Source organism: Rhineura floridana, chromosome 8 (assembly GCF_030035675.1).
Source record: "Rhineura floridana isolate rRhiFlo1 chromosome 8, rRhiFlo1.hap2, whole genome shotgun sequence".
NCBI classification, from domain to species: Eukaryota; Metazoa; Chordata; class Lepidosauria; order Squamata; family Rhineuridae; genus Rhineura; species Rhineura floridana.
The window spans coordinates 55,615,010-55,627,944 of record NC_084487.1 but is presented as its reverse complement, the minus strand read 5'-3'; the positions used below and the strand labels follow the sequence as shown (position 1 = coordinate 55,627,944).

At 40.0% G+C, this 12,935-nt stretch overlaps 1 protein-coding gene across 4 annotated transcripts in view; it reads right to left on the bottom strand.

The window, feature by feature from the left end:
- Positions 1–3,912: 3,912 nt before the first annotated feature.
- The window catches only part of NTN4 (netrin 4), a 74,351-nt gene continuing 65,328 nt past the window's right edge, over positions 3,913–12,935 (bottom strand). For all 4 annotated transcript variants that reach the window (XM_061639532.1, XM_061639533.1, XM_061639535.1 and 1 more), the window contains exons 9-10: positions 10,176–10,346; positions 3,913–6,443 (exon numbers count right to left, since the gene is read on the bottom strand). In XM_061639532.1, coding sequence (XP_061495516.1) covers positions 6,310–6,443; positions 10,176–10,346 — 305 coding nt within the window. In that variant the 3' untranslated portion in view covers positions 3,913–6,309. The remainder of the gene's footprint in view (positions 6,444–10,175; positions 10,347–12,935) is intronic.

The following is a 12,935-nucleotide window of genomic DNA, read 5'->3' as shown; positions in this document are numbered from 1 at the left end:
GAAGCAGGATACTAAAAGGGCCTTCCCCCGAATATCTTAAAGTTTGGTCAGGATGACATAGGCAGAGATACTCCTTCAAGTATCTAGGTCCAAAGTCATTTAGGAGTTTGTTAAGTCATTACTAACTCCATGAATTTGGCCTGGAAATATATCAGCAACCAGTGGAAATTCTTCAGCAAATGAAACAATAAGAAAAATTATCCACCAATAAAAATTCAATTAACTAGTAAGGGAGAAATAACAATGTATCTAATAAACATAATAAAAATTTATAAGCAGTATTTTCCTACCAAGGGTAGGAAATCAGGGGTAGCAAACCTGCTGACCACCAGATGTTGTTGGACTAGAACTTCTATCATCCTTGATCATTGGCCATGCTGACTGGGACTGATGGGAGTTGGAGTCCAACAACATCTGGAGGATAACACATTGGCTGCTCCTGGTTTGTATAAATCACAAGAGGATAATAAAACACATGATACGTACCTTAGTCAAAAATGCATGCTATGATGCTTCCACTCCATTACCAAATATACCAAAATATTGAAATAGACCATCACACATCACATATTATGGTTTTCATATGTAGATCTTAAAGCATTGTAACAGCAGCTAATGGTGTAGTGGAGAAGGAACATTGGAGCACAGCTCTTGTACTTGTTTCACAGGAAGAGTGATTATTGCTGGAACAGTTTTTGTCAATATTGTAACCTTATGGGGTTGGAGGTAGAAATGGCTAAATCTGTAAATTTTGGTTTCTGTTAGTTTCTCATTTTAAGATCATAAGAGCTGGCTGCTGTATCAGTCCAATGGGCCAACTGCTCCAGTATGCTGTTCTCACAGTGGCCAACCAGATGCCTATGGGAAGCCCAAAAGCAGGACCTCAGCATACGAGCACTCTCCTCTCTTGTGATTCCCAGCAGCTAGCATTCAGAGGCATACAGCCTCTGACAGAGAGGTAGAATGTAGCCATTTTGGCTAGTAGAATCAGAATACTAGACTAGTAGAATCCTTGGTCTGATCCAGCAGGGTTGTTTTTGTGTTCTTAATAAGCTAGGAATTAGAAGTAGCATGTCCTGGAGTCCCAAGAAATAGCATATTTGCATATGGGAGAGTCGCTTGCTTTTCTGAAGTTGGCAGTGGAGAAGGGCAAAAGGTGCCACAGAGGCCTTGGAGCATTACGTTATTTAGGCTGAATGTGGAAAGTTTTTGCCTGATCTGCAGGAAGACCTACATTTAAGGCCTCAACCACTTGGTGAACATAACACGTTGCATCAGAGTGAGAGGTGGGACCCCTCCATTGACCCAACTTGGACCAACTGCTATTTAGCATTTCCTCTCTCAGATCTGTCTCCATTGGTAACTGTTTCACCCTGCTGTATCAGAGTGAGAGATGAGCGTGAGTCGCCACCATCAGCTCTGCTGGTACCAGCTGTCATTTGGCTCATGCCCTTCTGACTTACGCAGTGGCCCTGGTACCTGAATTTATTTATGTTCTTACTTCCTTGTCCCTTTTTTATTTTGTTTCAGATCTATTAAATTGTAAGGTATTAATTTAAGCAATGAACTGCCTTTAGTTTGTGGGCAGAACAGCACTATATAAATAAATTAAATAAGACAGTGAGTTAATGGTTGCTGTCAATACTCAGAATTCTCCTTGTCTACCCTTGCCAGCTCAGCTGTGCAGAAGCTGAAATTCTTTGTCACAGGAAACAAGTCCTGCAGCGCAGCTCACAGAAGGGAAACAACAAAAGATAATATTCACTAATAGGCAAAAAAAACCTTGCAGTATAGTCAACAGATATTTCTGTCAAACTTTAAACTTTCTCTCACAGAGCTACAATCCCCAGAAGAGGGGCTGACTATTAAACCATTCTGGCCATTGGAGCTCTGTCAGGGGACTAGAAGTCTCCTAACAACTTGCAGCACCCTTCAAAAACTACACTTCCCAGGATTCTTTGGGGGAAGCCATGACTGTCTAAATTGAAATAAAGGTCTGGTGTGGGTGTGGCCCTCTGATTAGCCAAGCCAAACAGCTGTGAGTCTGGCTTTTAGAACACTGACAGTTGGTTCTTACTGAGCATGCCCACACTTATCATTGACTCCAATGTTAAATTTCTTAAATTAATTAAAAATCAGCCAGGCATTTTTTAAAACTTTTAAACTGCAGAAGATGAAGGTCAGAGTATGGGGCAAGGTCAGTAACAGGAGTACAGGTACTCTGTGAACATGGCTGATTTTAATTAATTACAACAAATTAAGAAACCAGTGACAGGAAAAAATCCAACAGGTCTGGGTTTTTCCTCGTTTTACATTTTGAACTCTCAATTCTCTGAGTTTTTTGTGTATCACCATGAAAACTTAAAGAGTTGTTCAGCAAGCATTTCTGAGTTCAGGGCTATAAGTTTTGTAAGGTTTTCTTTTGAAACAAGCTTATGGGAAGCAGCAGAATCACATGGGGAGGTATTTTCAATTTAACATTGCGGAATGTGAAAAATCCATAGTGGCTATAGTATACAGCCACTCTTGTGGCTATATAATTTCAGGAAAAGCATTAGGTAAGGAGGGATGGGTGAGCATCCAAATCTCCTGTAAGGGCCTGAGGCTGTTACAACTGGTGGCTCATTAGGAAGCAGAAACATGGCTGGAAAAAATGCCAACAGGATACAGTGCACTTGAATTACAGAAGTCCCTTGAAGAACTGACCCCATGTTTTAGGATCAACTTGGGATAGAGAAGATAAAATTGCCAGGTTCACGATGGTACTAGGTGGAGAGTTAATACCAGCATACTTAACTCCAAAATTAGGGCCTGCTAAGAGGTATTTTTATGCCTAAGCGTTTGGTCTAAGCACTTGATAATGCTAATAATTCAACATGCCTTGAAGTTTTTCCATATATAGAATATTTCCAGAAATACTTTTCCCTGCTTGTTTTTCTCCCTGTGATCCTGCTGTCCCTCAGATTAGTGAGGGACATGTGTAAATATTTTTCTTACTGAACTGTGGGAAAGGAGCTGTGAGCTGCTTTGACCTCTGTGCAAGGTTAGATTTCGGAACTCACTGTCACTGAAAAAAAATCAACAAGAAAGTACAGAAACCTTGGGGACCAGCAACTCTGGTGACTTATCAGTAAGCTATCTCTTCAGTGTGTTAGGAACTAACTAAAGAAAGGTGAGGGTTGCTGTTTTTTTTGTTTTTGAACACTTCACTATTGATGTGGAACCAAGTAATCATATCTAAAAATATAGAGTGCATATTTGTTCCAAAATTGCTGTTTATTTATGCCAAGGCTAGCTCCCTATTTAGATACTTTTGTAGTACCAGATGTTCTTAGAATTTTCTGCAACATAGACATATCCCTGAAGATTTAGCCCGTGGAAGTAATTGTATTAAAATACAACCTTCTTTGTGTAATTTTCCATTGCACACAGGCAACTGCTCTTCTACACTGTCCATAAATGACATACTTTAATGTGGAAACAGTTCCCTACTGGAGATATTTAATTCCACCCCAGTCCTATTCCAGTGACAAAAAGAGTTCACAGCCAGCTAAAAGATTCATTTGCTGGATTTTTAAGTGTAGAAAAGCTTCTTGGGTGTTGGAGTATTTTCCCCCCCTTTCTTCCTGGTCCCTGTAATTGCACTCATGTTGTATCATAGTACATAATTTTACATGCTCTGGAAATCTCCAGCTAACGTGATGTCTAGAGATTGTTGAAGCAATCCTAGAACTTTTTGTGCAGCTGTTCCCTGAAGAACATGCTTAAGTGCTGGGAAAATCAATATATTTCCATATTGTTTTATCTTTTGGTATTGAACAGGATTTTGTAAAATAAGAATCTACAGTACAAATTCTTTGAAATCATTGTATATTTATTATATACATAAAATATAAATATTCAGAACAGTATCATTTTTGTGAATCCATGGGACCAATACAAAATACACATATCAGAGTAGTGTTGTTATTTAAATGGTATTGTAGATCTTTCTTTGTTTTTAAGGTATACAAACAGGGTATATTTTATGCTGGTTTTAAAATATGTTTACCAGAGAAGTATAGAATCTAGTGATGAAAGTAGCATAGATTATGCAGGGCTGGCGCCATGCATGACTGGGCCCTTGGGCACCATCCTGCCTCAGGCCCAGGGCATCTGCCCACATGCCCCACCTACCTCTCCTGTCACATTCATTGCCATGAATGAAGGAACACTGTTCTATTTGTCCTAATAGTCTTGGAGTGCTTCTGTTCCAATATACATTTTCATGTGCCATTTCTGTTCCCCAACAATATTAGTGTTTTCATGCTGAATGGGGGCAGGCAATAAAGTGCTTTATACAGTCAAATACTTACATGTGACATGTGAGAATGCCATGTGAGCTGAGTGCTCATGTCTACTATCAACCAAGATGGTGGCAGGGGCTTCCCTAAGGGGCTGATGTCTCTGCTGCCATGTTGGTTGATGGCATGCATGCCCCTTAGGGAAGCCTTGGCTGCCATCTTAGTTGATGGCAGGTGCACAGCATTCACCGCAATGGGAGAGGTAGGTGGGGCATGTGGGCGGGCATAGTGGTTCTGCGTGGTTTGTATGGGGGGTACCTGGGAGCTCTCTCTCTCTGTGATCCGTGGCAGGGTCGGGAGCTGACACTGCTGCTAATCATGGAATGGGAGCACTACCTCCCACCCTCTGGGCTGCAGGGGTCCTCAGCCAGGGCCTGACCTGGCTGCTGTCTGCCGCCAACCCTGAGATCACGATATATTCCACAAATGTACTGTACACTATTTTGGAAATGTATGCATTGCATGTAGAAACAGAAGGAAACAAACTGTTCAAGTTTAAATATTATAAAACAAAGGCCAATGTCAGCATGAATTATGAACAAGTCCATCACATTTCAACAAGGATAACTTTTATCATTCTTGTTTTAATATTTCTTTTGGTAGTTTATACAATCTCATCATAACTGATATTTATAGGTTTAAACTATTAATCTGAAATTGGAACTTCAGTGCAAGTATATTAGTTGTTCAAAATTTATCCTTAACTTTACTGAATAGTCATTGCCATGAATGAAGGAACACTGTTCTATTTGTCCTAATAGTCTTGGAGTGCTTCTGTTCCAATATACATTTTCATGTGCCATTTCTGTTCCCCAACAATATTAGTGTTTTCATGCTGAATGGGGGCAGGCAATAAAGTGCTTTATACAGTCAAATACTTACATGTGTTTAATACTTCACAAATGGGAAACGTTCCCATTTATACTTTATGAAATCAGTTTTTTCTTAAAACCAAATTTCTTATAAAAGGATAGATTCTATTTTTAGTTGTGAGGCTCAAACAAACAAACCAGAGCCTAACTCTTGTGTTGCAACAAATGCCCATTAGTTTAACGGACTAGAAAACTGAACCAGTATCTTTAAGGGCCCCAAATGAAAATCCTATTAATTGCTTTTTAAGGATGTCCCACTTATCTCTGTTGATTAAAGGTATGCCTTAATTAGGTATTAGATATTTCAGACTTTGTGTGTTTTCTCGTGGAGTTTTTCCACTGATATATATGTTGTTTCCATACATGTATACCTCTGAAGACTCATGGTGGATATTTCATCAAAATTTTCCACTTAGTTTTAATATACCAATGTAAAACAAAAGTATTCCACTGACTTCAATCATTCTCTCTTAAGATTTACACTGAATTAGCTGATGGTAGTCCTTTAGTTCATTACCAGTATATATGCATCATCCCAAAGAATAACATAATGAGATTCCAATTTTCAAATTACTCGGCACTTAACATACTTAAGTGGGGGCAGACAAAGCACTTGTAGAGTGGGACCCTAAATCAGTATCATCTATGAGATTTAATTTAAATTATTAATAACCCATGTTCTGGTGAATCAATGAATCTTATTCCCAAGCAGGTTGGTCCAATCCAGAAAGGATCTGTGAATGCAGTTCTGCCCAAAGAGACCCCTTTCTTCCACCAAATAGATGACTGGTGGAAAGGTGGAATGGATAGAGGAACTCTAGCTGTGAATGAACAGTCTCTTGTTGGACTCGCTGATTATTATATCTGTACTCCCATTGTACACTCAACTGAAGCTGCTGGGGAGGAGGCTCCACTTCTGGTGTCGGAGTTTTACTCACAAACACTGTTAATGCATAAGTGTTGGAACTGGGATCAAAGGGTTGAGAATTAGGATGAAATATTCCATTTCTGCACACACTTGGCACTATTCCTTTACATTCCAGTTTTCATTATAGAAGTCTTGACATAAAGTTTGTATGCCCTATTTGGCACTTTCAGCTACAATCTTTTAAAATCTCCAAGACCTTTTTCCCCAGAGCTGGTTTCCATTGCTGGATAAAACTTTTCATATTGACTATCAGTCTGCCTGTGTGAACATCTTCATATCCAGCCACAAAATATTTCAAACCTGTTAAAAAAAGGCAGATATTTATTGAACTGGTACTTAAGAATATAAGAAGAGCTTGTTAGATCAGGCCAGTGACTCATCTAGTTCAGCATCCTGTTCTCACAGTGGTCAACCAGATGCCTATGGGACAGCCATAAGCAGGACCTGGGCGCAAATATCTGTCCAGATATGTAATCCTAATCAGAAACTAATTTGTGTGTGTTCTTGTGTTCGCGTGTAAGTATTAAAGATATAATATATATACTTTTAATCCAGCAAAGGTAATCTCTTAATGTAAGAATGGGAAACAATTTTGTCCAGATTATCCCTTCCCAATGCAACCCCCTGAAAATCTGTCCCAGACAGTTGGAGGATCCTCCATAATAGGGTAGAAGTTGGCACAGGGGAAGGGATTGCAGGGAGAATAGGGAAAAATCACATCTTTTTCTCTCATGCTATCATATTATTTATTTATTAGATTTATATCCCACCCTTCCTCCCTGTAGGAGCTCATGTGCCTCCATTCCATCTAAAGCCTTTCTATAAGTGGAACAACATTGGATTTCTCTCTCTCTCTCTCTCTCTCTCTCTCTCTCACACACACACACACACACACACACACACGAATGGGAGAGAGAGGAAGAGAGAAAATTGTTAAGGACAATAAGGATAAAAATATAACACATTTCGAGATACAGTTTTACATCATTTTCATTGGTACAAATGAAATCCTTGTTCTTGTGATGGTGAATATATTTTTACAGTAATGCTGTTTGCAGAATATTCCCATGAATGTGTCAACATTCTCATTGTAAAAGTAACTTTCAAGGGATTATATTTGTAACATCTCCCTAGAAACAAAATGTTCCACAAAAATTGCCACATGGGAACATTTTTTTATTACCTCTTTCATTTCTCTCTCTAAATAGGCATGGCTGTTATAGCTGAAGGTATAAAAATAGACGTTGTTTTATCCTATTCTCCAAGGTTGAAATGTTTTCCAGAATTCCTGAAAACAGTGTTTTTATATTTGTGAGTCAATTTCCTTGTCAGATGTACTTCAATTATTTATTTATTGTATTTGTATCTTGCCCTTTCTCCAAGAAACTCTGGGATGTGGTGGCTAGTTCCCACTGAGGCTGATGAGGCACTTAAAGGTTGGTGGGATTAGAGGTACCTAAGTATGGGTGGAGCACTGGAAGGCTACAGGCTTGCGCACACTCACATGACAGTAAGTCCCATTGAACACAGTGGGATTTATTTCTGAATAAAATTGATAGGATTCTGTTAGCAATCACAGTGTAATTACTCATTGCATATAGTGACAATACATCATTTTTATAGAGAAGCCAGCAAATGTTACCTTCAGTAGCAGAGTTATTTTATCAGATGCATGTTAATCCTGTGCAGGTGCTTGGAACTGAGTCCTGCTGAATGAGAAGAACCTGTTCCCTAGAAAATGTATATTGGATTCCATTCTTAGGAACTTTCACTTTTACTGCTGATCATGCTTATGTGTTTTTAACAGCAGTCTGACATGGAGCATTGAACTAAAAGGTGGAGCTCTTCATGGCCTGTCTATATCATTGGTGGGGTAAGCAGCTTCCAGTCTGAGCTTCTGCAGGTATTTGAAAGTGGACTTCTAAATGCATGTAAGTGTAGTCTTCATTGACTTCTTTTTTTACATATCATGCTACTGATAATTGAAATCAGGAGCAGAGTCAGAAAAAAACCCCAAAACAAATCCGGCAATCCTTCTGCCACTATTTTGTCTAGTAAGATGTCTGAAGTTGTAAATTTCAACAGTCACAAAGCAATTGCCTGCCCCACTTCATGGCAGGAGAAAGTTTTTAGACAAGAAACTAGCAATGTAGGACCACAGAGTGTGCAAGCCATCCAAGTCAAAACAAAAAACAAACAAAGAGACCAATAACAAAGACTTCCCCTCACTCCCAAATTGGGGCTGCTGAGAGGAAGGAGAAGGAAGTCAAAACTACCTTGCTGTTGTTGGACTGGTTCTGAGAGCAATCCACAGTGGTAAGGTCATTGCTGCTTTCGGTGGACTGCATTCTGATAGTGACTCATGGGAGTCCTCAGTCCCAGTGCTTGAAGTTTGTTGGTTGTGGTCACCAGTCACAAATGTCTCTCGTTATGCAAATAACTTTCTTTTTATCCCCACACCAGCTCTCTGAAGAGTTATACCAAGGGACAGTGACTAGCTACAAGTTACCTAATGCATTTATGGTTAAGCAGGAACTTGAATACAGATTTCCCCCAGTTTTAAGAGCGACACTCTATATAGTACACCAGTCTGGCCCTGTTTTGTGCTTAATATCATCTAATTGCATTTGATTTGTGGAACTTTACAACTTTTTGGGAGATGACACAGTTGCAGTGTCACAAGCTCTGAAATTATCTCATCTGAGAAAAAAATGCAAACAAGTTTTGTCTTGTCTGGTAATTTTGAGATTTTTCATGGAGGGACCAATTCATAGAGACACTTCACTATCCAAATATTACATGGTAAATCTACCATATGATTTTACCACCAAAAGGAAGATAAGTGCTTAGGACTCCACAGTCTCTATTTTCAAAACTATTGCCCAGAGAAGGGAATCTGATCCCAGAGGCAGGTATAACTGAACACAATTTACTGAATCAGAAACTGGGTCTAAATCAGGTGTACATCCAAAGGCCCATTCAAACGCAGAATGTCTATTTTCAATGGGATGTGCATTTAGATATACATCGAGATGTGCCAGAATGTGGATAGGGAAGCAAAACTAGTCATATATAAAACACATTTTTATGCATGACTAGAGCTGGATCAAGAAATAGAAGTTTAACTTTTCCAGATTTCTTACGGTGATTGCATACATTGCTTTACTAGCACAGTCAAAGCAGATGTGATGGGAACTTCTTACATTCCTCAGGGGTGGGAGAGGGAATTGCCTGCTTTATTTTGCAAACTGTTGGTGAAGGAATTCTGCATGTATGCAGCTTTGAGAGACAATTAAAATTGACAAACTGTGGCAGGGCTTTGATGATGATTAGTGCATGATATAACAGGTCCAAAGTGAAGCTACAATTGAATGGATTGTCTAGCATCACATTAAATTGCGTTAATCAGTAAGAACAGTGATTGGCATTTTAGTTTTCTAAAGTACCTTTGCAATTTTTTTCTACTCCCAGAATGTGGAACAAATTTGTACGTAAAAGGGATGTTTTTCAGCTGGAGTGATATGATGAGATGAAATATTGTATGAACTACAAGAGTAGTTCTGATGGAGATGGAGACAGTAAAAGGTAAAGGTAAAGGTGTCCCCGAGCTTATAGTGCGAGTTGTTTCCGACTCTTAGGGTGACGTTTTGCGACATTTACTAGGCAGACCATATATATGGGGTGGGATTGCCAGTTCCTTCCCCGGCCTTTCTTTACCCCGTACTCATTTTACCGACCACGGATGGATGGAAGGCTGAGTGGACCTCGACTCCTTTTACTGGAGATTCGACGTCCTCCTTCCGTTGGAATCGAACTCCGGCCATGAGCAGAGCTTCGGCTGCATTACCGCCGCTTACCACTCTGCGCCACGGAGGGTCTTTGGAGACAGTAGTGAAGAATAAAAAAAACAACAGTAGTGAAGTAGTGACAGTAGTGAAGAATAAAAAGTAACTAATAGATTTTTTAATAATAGAGATTTGCTTTTCATAATAAATAGCCAATAGGGATGTGCTTTTCATAATAAATACCTACCAGGATTAAGTACTGGGCAAGTGCAGCCTCTATTAGTCCATGATTCTGGGTAGAGAATCCGCTTCCCTCGGAAAATCTTGAGCTTTGTAGCTTTCAGTACTTTTTGGATCTTCACGTTGACCTCTGCATGGGAGCCTTTATCATGAGCAGATAAAATCTTTGCCTTCAGCACTACAGAAATAACATAACTTCTGTTTTCATTCCAGTGCAGTGGTCCACAGATTAATGTTAAGTAATGTGTGCACTACAAACTGAGCCTCTCTGTATTTATAGAGCATGTATAAATGTCTTTACTGCTAGTGCATAATAGAGATGTTTCCATGTATTTAATTTGATGCAAAGAAAACAGAGCTTGATTTAGTTGAAAAGGAACTGTGCTAGATCCTCTTCTTGATGAGCCTGTTCAGCCTTTGCCAAATACAGATGCTCAGTAACCTGATTTTTAGAAAATACTGAACATATACACAGCTGCTTCTCCCCACTGAAGTTATTTGGAACTGCTGCCTAGTCCTCATTTTAGATGTTTGCACAAAACTACAAAATACAGCAGTGGTTTCCTGTAGCCTGGCTACCCCTTCCCATTATAGGTTTAAAATACATATATTTTGACAAAGAGAAGTAATTGATTTAAAATTCAATAAAATTCAATAAAATGCTGCCCTGGGCTCCTGCTGGGAGGAAGGGTGGGATATAAATCTAATAAATAAAAAATAATCTCTCCATTCAGAGCTAGCTTGGTTCTTAGAAATGTACAGATTTAAAAAGTGTCTGGGGGTTTCTCCCTCCCCCCAATAAGCCATGCATGGATGGATTTCAACTGATACAGTCTTCCTTTGAGAACTAGTGATAGACCTCTAACTGCCATCACAATGCAAACAGTACAATAAGTACTTTATATTGGTGGCATATAGAAAAAAGGTTTGTCAACATATCAAATGCTCCTTATTTCTCAGAACGCAAAACAGACAAAATGTGCATGCAGCTGTGTAGGACCGTTAGAAATAAATTTGTAAGGCAAAGCGAGTTATACTACTAAGCAGTTGGAATACATGTTTTTCCCATAGGCAAAGTTCCCACTTTATTTCTTTATTCTTTATTTCTTTATTAAATTTATATCCCACCCTTCCTCCCAGTAGGAGTCTAGGGCTGCAAACAAAAACACTAAACACTAAAACATCATAAAAAGCGACTTTAAAATATATTAACACAAAACATCTTTAAAAATATCTTTTTAAAAACACTTTTAAAACATTGTAAAAAGTAGTTCCAATACAGATGCAGACTGGGACAAGGTCTATACTTAAAAGGCTTGTTGAAGGAGGAAGGTCTTCAGTAGGCGCTGAAAATAGAGATGGCTCCTGTCTAATATTTAAGGGGAGGGAAGGGACCTTTGGTCTGACCATGAAACAGACTTCTAGGTGCATGTAAAGATGATCTTAGGTGGATATTGGACTTCACCTAGTGATTGAAGGCAGAATGATGCTGATCGATTTTTCCTTTAGGAGTCTTCTAGTCTCCCCTTGACTCTATTGCTCAGTTATCCAAAGACAAGCCAAAAATCCTCCTATACTAAATCAAGGTCCTTTAAAAGAAATTCTGCACATGTACTCTCTGCTATGAACATAAATACACATAAAGAGACAAATACCCTCATCAGACAGCATTAGGGAGAGGCCCTGAGATCATGTTTACATGCACGTAGAAGGGCATTTCATGGTAAGACCAAAGGTCCCATCTGTTGTACACGTAAAGCTGATCTCAGGTGGAACATACCAAAAGCTGATCTATGTAGGGTGGGAATGAAAAGCTGGAGTGCCTATCATTACGGAAGAACATGTTGTAACACTCTTCTTCCAAATGCTGCCTCAGCTGAGACATACAAATCAATCTTGTAATGTTTAATGAAAGTGCTCGGATTAGCCCACGTAGCCACTCTGCATACCTCAGTTAGAGAAGCGTTACGTGTAAAAGCAGCTATGGTTGCAGCAGCCCTAGTGGAGTAGGTCACAATCTGTGCTGGTGGAGATAGGTTCAAAGAAGTGTATGCCAACGCTATGCATGCTTTAAGCCATCATGCTAGCGTGGAAGAAGAAACTCTTTTTCCCAGAGAAGCTGGATGGAAAGATTCAAATACAGTAGGGCCCCACTCATACAGCAGGTTCTGTTTCAGGCCCCCGCCAAAAAGCAAAACTGCCAGAAAGTGGGGCCCTACTCAGCTGTAGCGTGTGAGCTCCCTGCGCTACAGCTGATTGTGCACTACAGCTGATCAGCTGTACCATGGGGAGCTCGCGTGCTCTGGCTGATCCCTGTCAACTGTAGTGCGTGATCAGCTGGAGCGCGGGCAGCTCTTGCGCTATAGCTGATAGCTGTCAGCTGGAGCATGGTGGCTGGAGCTCCCTGCTCTACAGCTGATCGCCCCACTGGTGCTGCTGTATTAGCGGAATGCCGACAAGCGGGGCGCCGACAAGCAGGTCCCTACTGTAGTGAGTCCATTTTACAGAAGGCCTGGAAATATATACTTTTGGAGCCCTCCACACATCCAGGGGGTGCCATGCTTTTTTAGTACGATGAACTGGGGACAGACAAAAGGAGGGTAAAACAATTTCTGCTGACAGTGAAAGGAAGATAGCACTTGAGGTCAAAAGGAAGGAACAGTACGCAGGGTCACTCTGTCCTTATGAAAGGTACAGCAGTGTCTATCAACAGAAAGAGCACTGAGCTCCGATACCCTGCGAGTTGAAGTAATAGCCACCAGAAACA